Source organism: Simochromis diagramma, unplaced genomic scaffold (genome assembly GCF_900408965.1).
Source record: "Simochromis diagramma unplaced genomic scaffold, fSimDia1.1 OVJJ01000304.1, whole genome shotgun sequence".
NCBI classification, from domain to species: Eukaryota; Metazoa; Chordata; class Actinopteri; order Cichliformes; family Cichlidae; genus Simochromis; species Simochromis diagramma.
Window position 1 is genome coordinate 14,512,579 of NW_024387030.1, and position 17,163 is coordinate 14,529,741.

Sequence of the window (17,163 nt, forward strand, 5' to 3'; positions counted from 1 at the left end):
CATCGATGTTCCGTCTAATCAAATTTTATTTATGTGGCGAGAGATCAGTCACTAGCTATTCAGGATATTCTCAACAACTTATAGTATCGCTGTCAGTAGACAGAAGTGAGCTTTACTGACTCATCGAGTTCTATCAGACCTTTTCAGCCTTCTCCAGTGTAGATCGATGTGGACACAAAGCATGTAAACAGAGGACTGACCGCCTATACTCACTACACATGAACAACAGCCAGAGTTGTTTGTCCTACAACAGCCACCATATCTGGGATTATGAATTGAAATAAGACAGGTAAATGCCGCGTTCCAGATACCTCGGAACACTCCCAAGTTAGGATCTTCCAGAAAAAGCTAGGAGAAACAGGATTTGTTTTGGTTCTTGGCAAGGAAGAGTCATTTAGGTATCACTAGAAATACAGCATACTTATTTTTTTGCACTTAAAAAACACATTCATGTATCGAGCCTGATCGGTTCTGTGTATGGCTTATTTAGCAGTGGAAGTACCGATTAAAAATTCACAATTTTACAAACATTTAAATTCAGTACCACCTTCTTGGATTACTAAGTTGGGGTATGTCGATTTGTTCTGATTTTTCAAGTTTCAGTCCGAGTTGAGGGGGCGTTTTACAAAAAATCTCTGAATGGGAACTTCCGACTTATTCAGCAACGCACCATAATAAAAGAGAATTCAGTATTCAGTTGACTGCAATCTGAAATCTATTAACACCTAGTGGAGAGATTTTAAACACTGTTCCTTTAATGTTGAAAATAATTTTATTTACAGCAAACAAGAACCCTATGCCACAATTTTAGTTCAACATATTTTCTCTGTTGGTCCAGAGCAGATTTGTTTCTTACAAAAAGTGCATGGCTGTTGCATTTCTTTTCAACAGAAGCAGTTTATTCATTCAAACACGAATGAGCAGACAGCTTTACATTGCATGCGGATAGCCTATAAATTACATACACCAAACAGACATGTTTGTATGAGTCATGTTTTCGCCATATAACGAAATCCATATAACCTTTTATAAGCATATGCTCCTATAACCCATTTATCACTCACAGAAAGGAAATGTAACATCTGTCCTCAGATACAAAATGCATTTCATTCTAAAATGAATTGAAAGTAATAAATGGAGACCCGCATTTTTTACCAAAATGAACAAAACTTCTTGACCATTTCTGATGAATATCAAGCAGTTTTACTTGACATCTGCCTCCAGGTTTTTATTTTTTATTCTTTGTTCCAACATCTGCAAGTTATTTAGACATGCTCCAGTGTACATACTATACACATCTCATACAACTCATGGTTTGTTTAATGGTTAACTTCATGAGTTTTTAACTATATACAACATCACATAATTACATTTACTCATCCTTTTAAACTTGATCTGCTCTGTTTTATCAATGTGATACTGAGTGTAAAGCCGGGGCCACTGGTGGCTGTCATGCTGGCTTTTGTGTGCTTAACACTGGCATTGACCTGAGATGTTAGAACAAACAGTGCTGCTTACAGCAGCTTTGAAACCTCCAGCCACCCAGGCCTATTCTCAACATAGCCTGTTCTTTTGAAGTGCCATTAGAGGGATTTTTTCTCTGCCTCTTTGGCTGGGCTTCACGCTATCCCTGTAAAATACTGCGGTTTCCCTGCACGCTGCTGCTGGGGCCGATGGCTCGTTGGCTTATTGGGTGACACTCCCCAGAACAGTGTGAGGGCTTTCATATGGCACATAGGGCAACTCTGCCACTGTGAGCCATATATCAGTCAGTGAAACAGGAGAGAAAATTGGAGTAGAGTGGATTAATTTTTACATGGGGAACTGCCTGACCACTTTTTTATTGTGTCACTCAGTGCTCAGCTATAACTGGGGTGAAATATATACTATAATAATATATTGTCTAAGGCTTTCTAATTCCCTAGCTTTTGCCACTGTAAGTCATGGTCCCAGTTTAGTATCTGAATTTATTTTCCAAGTTAAAAAGATACTAACTTATGATGGTGCTGGGACTCTTTCTGGTGACCATTAGGGCAGTGTCCTTCTAGGTAATATCTAATGAAACTATGTACATTTGACTTCAACCTTCTCAACCAAAATTATTTGCTGGACAGTTTGTTTTTGATCCACCATCTTATGTAAGAATCTTCATGAGAGATGTGTATATATATGCTTGGTTAAAGCATTTGAGCCAGTCCCTCAGTAGCAGGCATTGGTAAATGTTTCTTTCTTGAATGATTGGGTATATAACATGCGTGTAATCAATAGCAGAAAGTCATGGGCCATGTTGCCAGATGCCACATAATGAGGCTATGACAGAACTCTGGAAGTGCTTCTGACTTTGATATCCTTCATCCTTTAACTGAGCAGATCTGGGAGATTTTTTCTTTTTTTTTAGTAATCCTGTTTCTGCTGACTTCTTTGTCTGCAGTAAAAACCTTTTGATTCATTTTGTGTTTCCCTCTATAGAACTGTATGGTTTTGATGTGCTCATTGACTCCAACCTCAAACCCTGGTTGTTAGAGGTGAACCTTTCTCCCTCCCTAGCCTGGTGAGTGACTCAATTACTGTATTAAATTGTTGTCATTTGTTATTTCAGGAGGATCTCTTTTCCAAAACACGCAGTACTTTGCAAAAGTATTGAGACACCCCTCATTTCTTTATTATAGTTTGCTTCAAAGGAGCCAGCCTTTCTTTTATTATTTTAAAGTGCTCTTGAGCAGTAGTTCTCCAGGTTTTCCGAAGGTCTTTCAAAGTTTGATGGACAGAAAATAGTATACTCTAACCAAAGAAGCAGCAGCAGCCGGGCGGCCCATTCCTCCTCCGGCCAGCGACAGGCCACCGCCGTGGCCTGGAAAGCATCGATGAACACCAGCGGGTCCTCCACATCCCTCATCTGGTGCACCGTCACCGACAGTGGAGGGGGGGTCGCCGGCGCAGCCGCAGTCCCCAGCAGCTGCCCCAGAGCCACGGTCTGCTGCTCCGATTGCTGGCGAAGCAACACCAGCTGGTGGTCCTGCGCGGCAGCCTGACGAGCCGCCATCGTCGCCATGTCCAACATCACCTGGCCCAAGACCTGCAGCGGTTGGGTGGGCGGCGGAGCCGCCGGGGGAGCAGGTGGAGCGGGCTGGGGATCGGACACCAGTGTAACGTTTGTCCTGTAAAGCATCCACGGGACACAGGTGTGAGGACAGCAATACTTTTATTAATACTTTGGTTTTCAGTTCACTGGGACACAGTCACTCCCACTCTCTGCTGTCACGTCCGCTCTTCCGCCTCCGACTGTCACTGCGAACATATAAAGAGTGACAATCACCTTCACTTCTCAGCACACCTGTTCACCCCGCCCCTGCGCCGCCCCGGGAGCTCACTGCGTCACCCCCTCCTCTGCAGCCGGCCAGCGACCACACCCATGCCACACTTTTATATACTGTATTTATGTCTGCATGTTTTAAGCGATTTCTCATTTTCCTAGCATAATGTAAAGCTGTAGGTGTTTTTTTTAATCATCTCAAGGTTGTAAAATGTTCCTAATTTCAGTGCCATGTTAAAGGCACTCAACTGATGAGCATTTTAGTCTGACATTATATGACAATAATGTTTTTGTTTGTGAAATCTGCTTATTTACAGTGATGCTCCCTTGGATTTAAAGATAAAGGCCAGCATGATTGCAGACATGTTTTCACTTGTGGGTGAGTGCATCCGGCAGGAATGAATGCAGCTTATATTTAATTCCACAGTTTTGCACAAGTGGGTGGACTTTATAGACAATCACTTCATTTAAAATGTGCACTTTGAGCTTGATGTAGACTAGCATAGGAAATGCTGGTGAATCAAAGTAGCCTCAGGCCCTGATACCTCACACATTGGTGTTTGACTATTAGGAAGCAAGTGCTTAGGCATAGATAAAAGCCCTTGTAAGAATGTGTACATGTATTGGTGAATGGGGCTTGTAGTGAGAAAACACTTTGAGTGCTTAAATAGAAAAGAGCTATATAAGTACCAGTCCATTTACATGTCTGTATCTCCAGTTATATTATCAGCCACTAAATAAAAATCAAAGGACAAATCTTGGGAGAATATCGACATTAAAAGTTATGGGGAAAAAGTAAACATTAACAGATGTCAGGTTTAAAGCAAACAGTTGCATTGGTACATGTTAACAATGTTAAAAGGGCAATTAAGGGAGGCCTTTTTGGAACTTTGTAGGCATCGATCTGACTAAAGTCAAAAAGAATAGTTGTTATAATTCACAACTTGTGACAACAAAACAAGATTATTTTTATATTGCCTTTTCATATTATCCTAATAAGGACTTATAAATAACTACACATAAAAAATATTAGCAAAATCTGTTTATGTTTTATGTCTCTAAAAGAAAAAATATATCTTTCAATGTATTGAATTTTTAAATCACCAAATATCGTATCAGTATGAATCTTAAAAATACTATAACGCTGACGTTCCACACCTACAGTAAGCCATCAATATACAAATCGCAATGCAGAAGGAAGCTAGATTAACTGTTGAGTAACAAGGATTCAGAGCCTATAAACAAATTGAACTGAAGATTTAGATGTTCTTTAAGGTTAAATGTTGCATTACTCATGCTTAAGCTCTGGATGGAAAAATACTTAGGCACAATTAAGAGATCATTCAGTGAGCATTTATTGCACAAGTATATATTTGGGGAAAAGACATTATTTTGGTGAGGCTAACATGAAATGAAAAGTGCTGCAAGTATGCTTTTTTTCTGTGCTAGTGTCACTAAAAGCCATAACTGCTTAGTTGCTTCTTTTAACCAGCAGGTTTTAAGTGGAGACAGTCGACTATTGTTTAATGCTTAATGTTTTCCTGCATTCCACGAGTTGAGTTTTGCAAAGTGCCAAAAATAGCTGTATGGCTTCCTAATGGGCGCTCCACTGTTGAAAGAACAAATCGTAACCTTCATTAATTGACATTAAATGACTTGCAGACAAAAAACGTTAACGTAAGCCTGCTTTTTTGTGGTCATTAAGCAGGGCCCAAGGCAGAGATCAACATTGTTTTTTAATGTTTGCTGCAGGGAAAGAGAGATACTGTGTCTTTGTTATGTTTCCTCCCTTCTTAATTATAAATTCTCATGTAGATGAAGACTTCAGATATGAAACTATAGGAGCCCACATAGTTTTAGACTTTATCCTTTTCTTTGTAGAGACAAAATAAATCCGTATACGTGGGGAAAAAAGATCTTGATTATTTAACTTTACTTAATACTCTTCTTTACCCTTGTTACCAGTTATATTTTACACAGAGCATACTGATTAGCAGGCGTCCATCTAAAATGGCACCGAACCATTAAGTCTATCTGTGGTCACAGCCTAATGATATTAAAGGAGTGGTGATTACGCCCATGTGAGTGAATGTGTGCACACATGTGCATGTGCGTCTTAACCCTAGGCCATACTGTGGCTTGAAACCCTCTCCACCGGCTCATTAAATGAAAGAGTAGAATCATAAATTGCCAGTTATCTTTGGACGGAGACGTTACTGCGCGTCTGGGGAAAATAAGCGGTGGCATGTAAAACATAGCACATCTATTATGTACCAAACAAACTAAGTCGCTGTTGGCTGATAACACTTGGGCTGCCTCCCAGACCTGTAAATAATGACAGCATTCCATTTGCATTAATTTTCTGCTTGCGTGTAGCTGTCAGTTCTCTGTCACCAGTGTTTGTAATAATTGCCGTGTTTAGGCAAGAGCATGGTGGGGGCCTGAAACTTACCTGACGGCTTGGATGAGGTAGAATAAATAGCCCAGAGCTCTAAGCTGTCAATAGATTTAATTCACCCAAAGTGTGAGAGCAAGATAGAACATAAACCTATTTATTTAAAAGGTCACTGTGACCACTAGTTAGCTATGAAGGAATGTGGGAATCAATAAACAAAAGATTCTAGATTTAAATCTTTTAGACAGGGTGGGAACGTCTCGCTAAGACTGGGGCTCCTCATGGTAGTACATGCCCAGAAGACCTTGCACAGGAGGCGCCCAAGGGGTGCCTGTCCGAACAGATGTCCGAACCTCCTTTCGATGTGGAGGAGTAATGGCTCTACTCTGAATCCCTCCTACAGTAAATGACTGAATTCACTAAGGTAGAGCCCATTCATCTTTTGCCAGAAGCTCATTTACACTGTTGTATCCACGGTCTTTTTCTTTTGGTCCCTTTACTGTCACACGTCTCTTTCCCATCACTCGTGAACAAGATCCAAAGATATTAAACTCCTTCACTTGGGGCAGCATCTTGTTCTTGACCTGGAGTTGGCACACCACCCTTTTCCTGCTGAGAACCATGGATTCAGACTTGGGGTGCCAATTCACATTTCTGCCGCTTCACACTCAGCTACAACCTACTCCAGTGCAATCTAGAGGCCACCACCTGATGAAGCCAATACAGCCACATTCTCCCAGGAGGAAAATGGAGTCCCCACCCTTGAGCACCACACCCATTATCTGCAAGAAGTGTAAATGACATTCAGTTTCCTATCCTTAACCTAAACACATGGTGGAAAGTAACTGTTTTGTCCACCAGGGAAAACCCCAGCATATAGGCAGGGACCTGGGGGGATACTAGTGCCCCTACCTGCTGCCTCTCCTCGAGGGAAACTCCAGATTGGAGCAGAGTCCCATAGATGGGTTCTAGAACCCAATATGTGTGTTCAGGTGAGCCCAATTATATCTAGTGGGTATCTTTCAACTTCACACATTAGCTCAGGCTCTTTCCCCATCAGAGAGGTGGCGTTCCATGTCCAAAGAGCTTATTTCACCAGCTAGAGATCAGACTGCCGAGGCCTCCACCCTTGAAAGTCACCCACCCACCATACATTGCACCTGAACCCTGTAGTGCCTTCTGCAGGTGGTGAACCCAAAAGAAGGTGGGCACATGTTGCCTCTTTGGGCTTTGTCCGAATGGGCCGAATGGACTAAAGTTTAGCCACCAAGCACTTTCATGCTTCTTCAAGGGTGTGGCCCCAGTAACCTTGTACCAGGCAGGGTTAGAATCAGTCTCACACAGAGTCGCAAAGGTTTGAAAATAATAATGTTTAATTTATAAACAAAAACAGACTGAATGCCAGTTCTTGCGATCACTATGAATCAGTCTGCACTGATGAGCAGAATTCATCTGCAGGATGACTGGAGGATTGGCTCAACTTGTTGCCAACTTTTTTTAAAGTAGTTATATTCCTATGTAAAAGCAAGGCAGCTGAGCATCTTTGCCAATTTGCTGTTAAATAGCTGATTTTTCCTAATTCCTCACATTTAATTACCAATTTATCCCAAACACATTGCATGCAATTGCCAACCTAACCCTGTTCAGTTGTAAAGTCATAAGGGACTAACTCTTCTAACTCAGGGGTGTCAAACTCAAACACACAGTGGGCCAAAATTCAAAACTGGAACAAAGTCGCGGGCTAACGTTAATATTTATTGAAATATATTTATTCCTCCAGATATAAGAATGAATCTTTTCTTATGGACTCAAACACGTTTTGCTGAAACACTGAATATGGAACAAGCAAAGCTTAATACTAAACAATATATATATTAGCTGTATAATACCAGTAGGCCAGCTCTAATAGTAATTTGGTATGGCTTCGCGGGCCAAATGTAATTAGGCTGCGGGACAAATTTGGCCCGCGGGCCAGAGTTTGACACCTATGTTCTAACTCATCTTGATGCACCAAAGTTTTCAACTGTCTGCGAGTAGTCACAGACCAACTCCCCATCTTCAAAGCAGGCATTTCAAAGGCAACAATATTACAAGTTCCTCGCATATAGTCGCAGTAATTTTAGTTGTACAGTGATCTCCAACTGCTGTTTTCTATAGTGTGACTGTAGCTTAAGAAACAAACCCATTCAGCATCAGGGGCCTGGGTTGCATTATGCTGCAGTGGGTTCCTATTTTGAAACACTTCTTTCTGACCTAAATGTATTTTTAAAAAATTCATGTATTTGATATAGCATGATATTGTTTAATTTACTGCCTTTCTGTCGGTCTATGCTCCACATTGGTTTCTTGCACAAACATTAAGAAGTTGATGCAATACATGAAGGTCATGGGAATGTAACATATTTAAGACCTGATGTCATAAACATGCCCCTTTATGGCTCTTCTGTATCCCTGCAGGCTTTGTGTGTCAGGACCCCCTGTCGAGACAGCCTCGCTCTGACCAAAGAACACAGGTAGTGGTGGACACCAGCACACACGCGAACACATGCACGCACACACGCACACACAACCGTCAAGCCAAGCATTGCACTCATTCACCCTTCCTTGTGAAACATTCCCATTCTTGTCTTCATGTCTCTGTTAGTTACACTACATTCCTGCCACTGCCACTGAGCTCTTCTCTTACCCTAATGGAAAATTCACTGTAATGCAAAACAACTGCTAATGCAATTACAGTGTTTGAGTGACCTCAGTTTGTAAGTGCTACACTCTCAGTGGCTTATTGTTTTATCATTTCTAATCAAGTGACTAATGCTCTCTCTAGGCCTTGTTGCCTAATGATGCCACAACAGCTAATACACTTGGCTACCTCCACTCGACTACTGCACTAAGATTTGGCAAAGGACCTGCTGGAGGGATATTACTAAATCAGACAGATTTCTGCTCCACCTTATATTGTGTAAAAGGCCTGTTTAGACATAAAGTAACAATGTTTCATTGTTGTATGTTGATGTGGTTTGGATGTTGTCTGTATGTGCCTTGATACAGGCTCAATGCTGATGCAGTGTGTTCACCCATTTCCTCTTAGAAACTTTTTTCTGCACATCCAGCCACTACACACAGCAGAGTGGTAAGCTTTTATTTTGTTGACTCAGACGTATTAATCTTCCTTTGCTTTGTCCCTTTGCAATTCCCTGATGCCTGTTTCATTACCGGTAAGAAATCGCTTGCTGCTTTTTGCTTATTTGATTATGTGGCTAAAGCAATTTTTCACAGGGACAGACAGATGGCTTATATAAATCCTCAATGCTGCATTTTTAATCAAAGCTTCTTTAGCAAAAGCACTTAACAAGCCGCAATGCGCTACTTTGCGTAATGAGTCGAAAAACTTTCTTCCCGATGCTTCAGGCACACCTAAATCAAGCCAAACACTAGCTGTTGAAGAACTTCAGGGGCCCATAGAGAACCTGTCCTATCCCTTCACTCTGATCGGGGGCAACAGTTGAGACCTTTGCTGAGGGATTAAGCCTTGTCACTTTTTGGCTGCCTTTGTATCCCCACCATCCGTGTCGGGGTAATTAAATATAATCCCCCTGCTATTCAGATGACAAATTTTATATGTGATCATGCAGGGTTGTGCCCCTCTATCTGGCCCGAGTTCCAAAACTGCATGCCAAAGTTGTCAGTCACAGCCTAGTAGTGCATGCAGCAGGGAGACAACCAGAAATGCCACTGCTTAACAAAAGCACTCTATTTCTGCGGCGAAGACAAAAGAGGAGAACGGGGTTTTGGTTATCTGTGATGTAGCTTCTACATTTTCAACTTAACATACAAATAGATTTTTGTGGATTGTTTTTCAAAAGAAAGCGTTTGTTACCCTTACGGCCTTTTGTTCATCCTGATTATGAAGCACCTGATTTGCTTTAACAAAACTGGATTGAAAAGAGGAAACATATTACACCGTTTTTATCAAAAACTGTTTGCATCGTCTCCGCTTCTTGTAGCGACAGAGGCCGACGTCAACCAACATCTCAGAAACCGAGGATCTTAAGGACAAGCGAGGAGCTAAGCATGGCCAAGGAGACAGCACTCTGAACCTAACTGTTGAGGAGGTAAGGTCTTAATAAAGATGTTGTGTAAAGTACTTTTAGTATAGGCTGTGTAACTGTATTTTTTCTGTATAAACATTGCTTCTTTTTTTAATAGATGGTATTTTACTTTCCTTCACTAATATAGATCAGAGTGCTGCGGAGGATAAAGGAAGAGTATGAAAGACGAGGAGGTTTCATTAGGATCTTCCCCACCGCGGATACATGGGAGCTCTATGGGTAATCTGAGCCAGGAAAGAACAGACAGATCCCTTGTAGGCCGCAAGGGAAGTTTGTCTGTAATGTTACTCATTACTGATACTGTGCTCAGATAAGCAGGACATTTAGCTTAAAGCCAGACTAAGCGACTCCGGTTTGCATTTGCTAATTCAACCACCAAACTACGATATAGCTCCAGAGTCACTGGAAACTTGTTGGAGTCTGTGTTCCAAAAAAAAAGATCCCTCAGTGACTTTATATTAATATGCTATTAAACTCCTATTAAGAGAGGAAATCCATCATTGTGCTTAAAATTTATATTCCTATATGAGGATTAGTTGCATGATTAAACCTCCGTTAGCAGCAGGGTATTTTGTGGCATTTTTAAAAGCGTTTTATTGAGCGGTCTGGGGAGCTATTGGTGCAGTTAATACCCGTCGCTTCCACAGTATCACAGAAGTCTCATTTTTAACACATTTGCCACAAATAAAGACGCCGGAGCTCACTGGGGCCCCTGCCTTTATGATTATTGTAATTTGCTTATTATCTTCTTCTCTCAGAGGATATCTTGAGTCCAAGACGTCAATGAACTTCGTGTTGGCGAACAGACTTTTCCATGGAAGGTAAGCATTTCCATTGTGGTCGGGATGGGAAATAAATCTCTCCATCAGTTTGTGGAAATGGTGGGATTGTAACGTGGCATTTGTTTGGTCTTTTGACTGGATAGGTGAGACGAACAGCTGAATAGATGACACACAATCAGCTTTTCCAGCGCGCGCCTGTGTCTATGTGGCATTGTGGCATCGATTCGGGGGCAGGAAGGGAAAGATAGTCACAGATGAATTGTGCCGTTTTATTGAACCGCATTTTTGTTATTGTAGTACAACGTTCATTTAGGTTATTTGAATCTGCGCAGGCTTTCAAAATTTAACCACAGGTTTGACTGTATTGACTGGAGATTTGTCCCCCGACTAAGCTAAGATTTTCCATATTCATTAGGTAGTGAGTTCAGGGAGATGGTTGCTGCTGCAGTACCTAACTTAAAGTTGAAATTTACAGCTGTTTCTCTGCTTTATACTTGTTGATAATATCCATATAAATCATTATTCTTGTTGTTATTATCATTGCGTTGACACGTCTTGCTCTGCCTCGCAGGAATGCGAATGGGAATGTGCAGCTGCAGGTGGACGTGGTCCATGGCTGTCACGTCGTCCAGTATGAGAGGAAGCTGCTGTCTCTGGAGGCACGAAAGAGGAGACAGCGCCACCTGACTCATGGCTCTGCTGCAAGGAAGAAAAAATCGGGTAAACTCAATGTGTTCTTTTTTTTTTTTTTTCCTTCAGTTTGAAATAACTTTTTTTTTCCAAAACTAGGAAGAGTGTAGCTAAGTAGAACAACATCTCACGCTAATGCACTTTTGGTTCCAATAAATAACTCCCCTGTGTCACGTTAAGGTTGGCCAAATATGACTCTGTATGAGTTCATTTCATTGCAGCAACAATAAAAAGCCTATTTTGAGTGCATGTGTGTATTTTATCCCAAATGCCAGTGATGCAACTGACATTTGTCTTTTCTTGCTGTGTTGCATACCTCAGGGAAGGAATCCAAGGCCTCCCTGACTGAGAACAGCAGTCAGGAGGGAGAGGAGTGTGCTCAGGAGGAGGTGAAACAAGTTCTTGAGCCAGTTTCACACAAGGCTTTGGTAGCAGAGCAAAGAAAACAAGTGGCCACACCATTGGAGCGATGCCACAGTAAGGCTCAGTCCAGCTCAGAGGCAGCCGTGCACAATGCCAGCCCTACAGTCAACCTGCTCAACATCCTTCAACAGGGCTGGGAACTCAGGTCAGTTTGCATTCTGGGCTGCTGCTCCCATTCGTCCTCATTGAGCAAGGAGTACTGTGAAGTTGCAGGTAGAACCGAGGACGAACATTTACACGTGTTGATGTTTTAATTCCTCTCACTACCTCTGACTGGCTGGGCCTCAACAAAAGTCAGTGTTATTCTTGTACGCCATTGAGTCCAGACATAATCGTTTACTTTTTAACTTTTTCTGCTTTGATGAAAACACAGTTTTAACTTAGATTGAAGCACATGGCACTTCAGTAAAAGGGGGCATGAAAAAGTGTTGAGGTTCACGATGGGTCTGCAGAAGGTCTAGTAAATAAACGTTGGTTTATTAGCACAGGCAGTAGCTTTCCTTTTCCTGAGCTACAAGTAAACAGTCATTGTTTGAAAATGGTATAAAAGCAGATGTAAAGGGTTCAAAATTTGCTGAGGATCAAGACACTCACTTTTCTTTAAATAAAGACACGCAGATACAATACGCTTTCACCACTGTACTTAGACTCAACAAAGGCTGCAGTCTCCTGTCATTTCAAACGTGTGCCTGAAATTATAATTTCAGGAAGAATTACGATAACAAGTCTGAGTTTGTAGAAATTCCTTAGTGCTTGCCAGGACTGTGCACGAAGCTGGGAAATTATAGTATAGCATGTCTTTGTTTGTGTTTGACAGCTACAATGTTCTGGCAGTACTCTCTCCAGGTTCACCTGGGCCACGAAGACAGTTTGTCATTTTGATACTGATACAGGACAAGATACAGACAAGATGCACTGTGTTCCAACAGCATTCTGTTATCAGCTATTGTTGCATATTTCTATTTTTCATTGCTTTATATTTGCTTTGCCTTTGATGCTTTTTCCTCTCTCTTTTCTGCTTTTACCTCTCCTCTTCAGCAAAGTGCAGGCTCGTATTGCTTTCTCCTCTTACCTGCAGCGAGTCCAGCAAAGACTGTTAGCAGAAAGCAGAGACAACACCATCTCAGCTTGGCCCGACAATGGCAACGATCAAATGGTACAGCTATAGCATTTTTTTTTAACTCCTTGTAAAAAATGAAAGCAATCGAACACTCTGTAACTTTGTTTTCTCTGTATGTATGTGTGCATGTCAGTTTCCCTTATTATTCCTCTGTTACTCATCTGCACCGTGGAAATCTGCACGTGGCATTTGTAGCCGCATAGAAGGAAAACGTGGACTCTGTAAAAGAGAGTCTGTTTGGAAAGTCTGCATTGTAATGGCATACATCATCATCAGCAACCTCAAAAAACTTGAGGAAAATCAGTGTAAAATCGTGCCTATCTCTGATCTTTAAATTCAAAAGTGTTTTAAAGTGAGTCAGACCCAGAGTTAAGACGACAGAGACGGCTCAGTGAATCAGTGATTCGGGAAACTGATGATAAAAGTTTTTTTTCTTTGTCTTTACAGGAGCTCGTGATTCGCTTTCTGAGAAAAGCAGCCAGTAACCTTCAACAAGACATAAAGGTAGTCTTGCCCAGTCGGCAGTTACCACTCCAAGACCGCAGACGCATCCTGTCCCATCAGTTAGGGGAGTTTATCCACTGTTATAACAAGGTACCCCTTCCCAGACTGTAGAGTCATTGCAGAGAGGTGCTTGAAACACAAAGGACATTGAGCTGTTTATTTCCAACAGTCAAAGTACATCTGCAGTTCTGTTCTTTTCTCTATGTTCCCAGGAAACTGAACATATGGTGAAAAAACAGGAGATTAGTAAAGAGGAGCGTTGTGTTAATCCTAAAGTGTTTCAAGAGTACATCAGTGCAGCCAGGTTAGTGATTTGGCTCAACTTTTTTGAGCCAAGTTTTCTGCTACACACGTTTATTTCATGTCTTTTTTCTTCTTCTTGAACTAACAGTGAAAACGACCTGGAGGAAGTACTGACATTCTACACGCAGAAAAATAAATCGGCCACCGTCTTCCTAGGAACAAAAGTCAGAGGCATTAAGAAAGATGTTCGTGAAGCAAATGCCTCAAGAGATTCAGGAAACTGTGATAATTCTAAACGTGAGTTTCTTGTTTCTTTTCCCATGTATGCTTTTTGTTTTTTTTTACTGTACATCTGGTTCATGTTTTAATTTTTTATCATTCAAGCATAGTAAACAGGAACTGTTTAGATTTGTGAATCTAGAACAGTGAAAGGAAAAAAGATTGAGTCATCTGGGGTGAAGAAAAGGTCAGCTTCAAATGATTAGAACTTACTGCGGGAAAACAAATGTGTGTCAGAGCTGAGGAATGACTAACTGATGATAAAGGAGCTCTGGCTTATTTCCTCCTTTGAACAGCTTTGGCCGTGGAAGCGGATTCAGAGTTGTCGCTCCTAACAGGGAAAGTCAGCTCCGACTCAGACAATAAGGCCACTGATGGTCAGCCTTCTTTTTGTTTGCTGCCTGAAGACATACAGGCTGAAGTAAGAATGGTCAAAACCCAGCCAGAAGTCCAGTCGTCTCAACACCGCTCCAGTTTTCCTGTGACCTTGGACTGCGTGCACAATCATCTGCAGCACTGCTCTCCTGCATCCCTGCCTCTTCACTGTCCACCGCCGCCTCCACCTCCTCAGCCACCATCTTATGCACAGTCCTTGGCAAAGTCTCACCTCTGCCATTCTGAGAGTATTTCTGACCCTCCCGCATACACCTCTGCCCATGTGGTCACACAACCTCCAAGGGTCCTGTGGACGGCTGCGCCCACGGGCTCAAACGCGGCGACTACAGGGCCATCGACACAGGTGCTCAGAAGAATTCAGTCCTTTACCTCATCCATGGCTGGCTCTGCAGCGGCCTCGTCCGTTCCAAGTGCCACACACATCTATAGCCAGAAGCTCTCTAGACCCACATCTGCAGGCCAAGGTAATCCTTCCTGCACGGCGTGCTGGTGTTTCAAATCAAATTCACAAAGATGTTCTCACCTTTTCCTTTTTGTTTTTCTTTCTCAGTGACCAGGAGGAGCGCTTCCAGTAAGCTCAAGTCAAACTCAGTGGGAGCTTTCAGGGAGTTGAGCACTCTGACCGCCCAGGCCCAGTCCAACCAGCAGGCCTTCATCTCAGCCCTGCAGAAACTGGCAGACAAGCAGGTTGCTCGCCACTATGCCAGCTCCAGTCACATCAACCTGCTGACACAACATGTAAGTTTATTATGCTCTCAGCTTCTGCAGCCCTGTGACTCAACAGCTACAACTACTTTGAGTAAGAAACTATGTTGAGTTATTAAGCAACTGTAAACTGATCTGTGTAATGGTTCATGTAAGGAAGAAGAATCTGGCCTCTCTGCAGTAGTCCTCTCACTGTGAGGTCTTTGATATTTCTCTTTGTTGATGTGTAAACCTGGCTCAGGCCCCACGCTGATCGGCGGCATCTAACTGCTTATTCATTCAGCAGACCTGTTGGAGCCCGAGGGTCTGCACCTTCCTTCTTCAGCCTTCAGCTCGCCTGCAGTCTGCGGGCTGGGGTTGGTATGGGGGTGGGTCTAGGAACTGGAGTTTGAAGCTGGCCGGCCCAAACAGTGGTGAGCAGCGTCAGCCCCTCAGCTCTGTGTGAGGTCTCATTATCAGAAGCACCATGGGGGAGTGATTTCTGTTGATACTTAACAAGCAGCCACCTTTTTTTTCCTTCTTTTTTTGTGGTAATTGATGCTTATAAATCAAGGAATGTGGCAAATTGGCACCAAGCAGGGGAGTGGCAACTTGGTTGTCTCTATCACCACCTTGTCGCATATTTCCCAAAGGTTTGCCCTTCAGCTTTGGGAGCCCATCAACCTTTCATTCTTCCTCCTGTTCCTTCACCTCCTCTTCTGCATCGCTGGATTATTTATTCATTTATTTTCGGTCAGAGATTTTTGCGATGGCACCAGACCACACAGGCGGCAGTTTTATGGCTTCCTTATGACTGTATATTATTCTGTCTATCTGAAAGGTGTTTGCTGTGTTTCCTGTCGGTAGTTAATCCTCAACATGGCAGCAGCTTATTTTTCAGAGTAAAGTAGTTCAGTGTTTTGCACTTAAAGGCTTAGAGTACATTTACTTTTTGCTTTTTTTTCCAGGACTGAGATTTGAAGTCATTAAATCACTTGCTGGACTAAATGGAGAACTTTGTAAACATGAACAACACCCTGTTGCACAGTTGACTCCGTAATTACTCACTCTCATGCTAGGGCACATATACAAAACAGAAACTGAAATTGAGTAAAGCCAGACATGCTGAACATCAATGAAGTGAATATACTCCTGGGCTGTGATATATTGATGGGCATATATGTGCATACACAGCTTGTGCCTTGAGTGAAAAGATTTCTTTTGACAGATCTATACTCCCATTTTGGTCTCTTGACATGTTATAATACATGTTCTCCAAAGGTTGTTTTAATTTCTGCAGATTATATTAAACACTTTATAAAAAAATATGACCAGTCTACCTTAATAAACCCCAATAAACCAGAGCTGTAGCTATGTAACAAAACGCCAACACACTCTTTATTAATGCCATGCAAGGCCCAGCAGCTTCAGTTTTTTTCCCATTGGTCCTTTAGTGCACAGAAGGAAATAAAGTAAATAAAGCACCGCAGCGTTATGTTTAATTCTCCCACCAGATTTCATCGAGCATCATTCCCAGGCTAGCACAGAGCAGTACTGGGACGCTTTTGCCACACAAGTGCTGATGTGGTTGCAAACACTGTTGGCCTGGAAAGTCATGATAGCTGATTCTGTTGAGGATGCAGGAGGGGGAGGGGACCGCTTAGATTTAGTGCTGAGCGGAGACTGGCTGCGCCATGTGCTGTGTGTACATTTCACACAGCCCCCAGATACGAAAGATGGAGGTGATTGGCGTATGAAGAAACACAATGTTCCACCTAATCTTATTCATCACTTCTCTGTATTTAGACATGGGATCACTATTAGCGAGATGTTTGGTTGTACTTATACAGAAAGTGCGGTTACAAGTACATTATGCTTGTAAAATGCAATCAAGATGAATCCTCCCTTCAAGTTTTTAAGCCTTCCTCTCTGCCCACAGTTGACCAACCTGAACCTGGCGAACAAGATGCTGAGCAGAGAGAGCTTCACACTGAACCCTAAAGCTGCTACAATCCAAGGACCAGTGAGAGCTGTTCACCATGAAACAGATCTACCGAACAGCACTGGGTGAGTCCAAGGAAGTATAACTTACAATAATCTCCCCTTGGAATAATGGTTTGGATCCAACATGAGTTCTCAACAAAGAACTCTTAAAATCCAGATATCCGAGATGCTTTCTACTGCATTGTAAAGTCTGTATATGCACAGAATGTGAGCATATATAA

The 17,163-nt window shown here is 42.2% G+C and overlaps 1 protein-coding gene across 8 annotated transcripts in view; it reads left to right on the forward strand.

The window, feature by feature from the left end:
- Positions 1-17,163, forward strand: part of ttll5 (tubulin tyrosine ligase-like family, member 5) — a 57,371-nt gene that overhangs the window by 16,207 nt on the left and 24,001 nt on the right. For 6 of the 8 annotated variants that reach the window (XM_040042665.1, XM_040042668.1, XM_040042662.1 and 3 more), the window contains exons 13-28: positions 2,470-2,551; positions 3,631-3,692; positions 8,166-8,221; positions 8,797-8,838; positions 9,713-9,820; positions 9,945-10,036; positions 10,576-10,638; positions 11,171-11,319; positions 11,611-11,857; positions 12,751-12,868; positions 13,280-13,426; positions 13,549-13,640; positions 13,728-13,876; positions 14,155-14,718; positions 14,805-14,992; positions 16,878-17,005. In XM_040042665.1, coding sequence (XP_039898599.1) covers positions 2,470-2,551; positions 3,631-3,692; positions 8,166-8,221; positions 8,797-8,838; positions 9,713-9,820; positions 9,945-10,036; positions 10,576-10,638; positions 11,171-11,319; positions 11,611-11,857; positions 12,751-12,868; positions 13,280-13,426; positions 13,549-13,640; positions 13,728-13,876; positions 14,155-14,718; positions 14,805-14,992; positions 16,878-17,005 — 2,287 coding nt within the window. The remainder of the gene's footprint in view (positions 1-2,469; positions 2,552-3,630; positions 3,693-8,165; positions 8,222-8,796; positions 8,839-9,712; positions 9,821-9,944; positions 10,037-10,575; positions 10,639-11,170; positions 11,320-11,610; positions 11,858-12,750; positions 12,869-13,279; positions 13,427-13,548; positions 13,641-13,727; positions 13,877-14,154; positions 14,719-14,804; positions 14,993-16,877; positions 17,006-17,163) is intronic. The other 2 variants (XM_040042671.1, XM_040042670.1) reach the window with 2 other exon arrangements.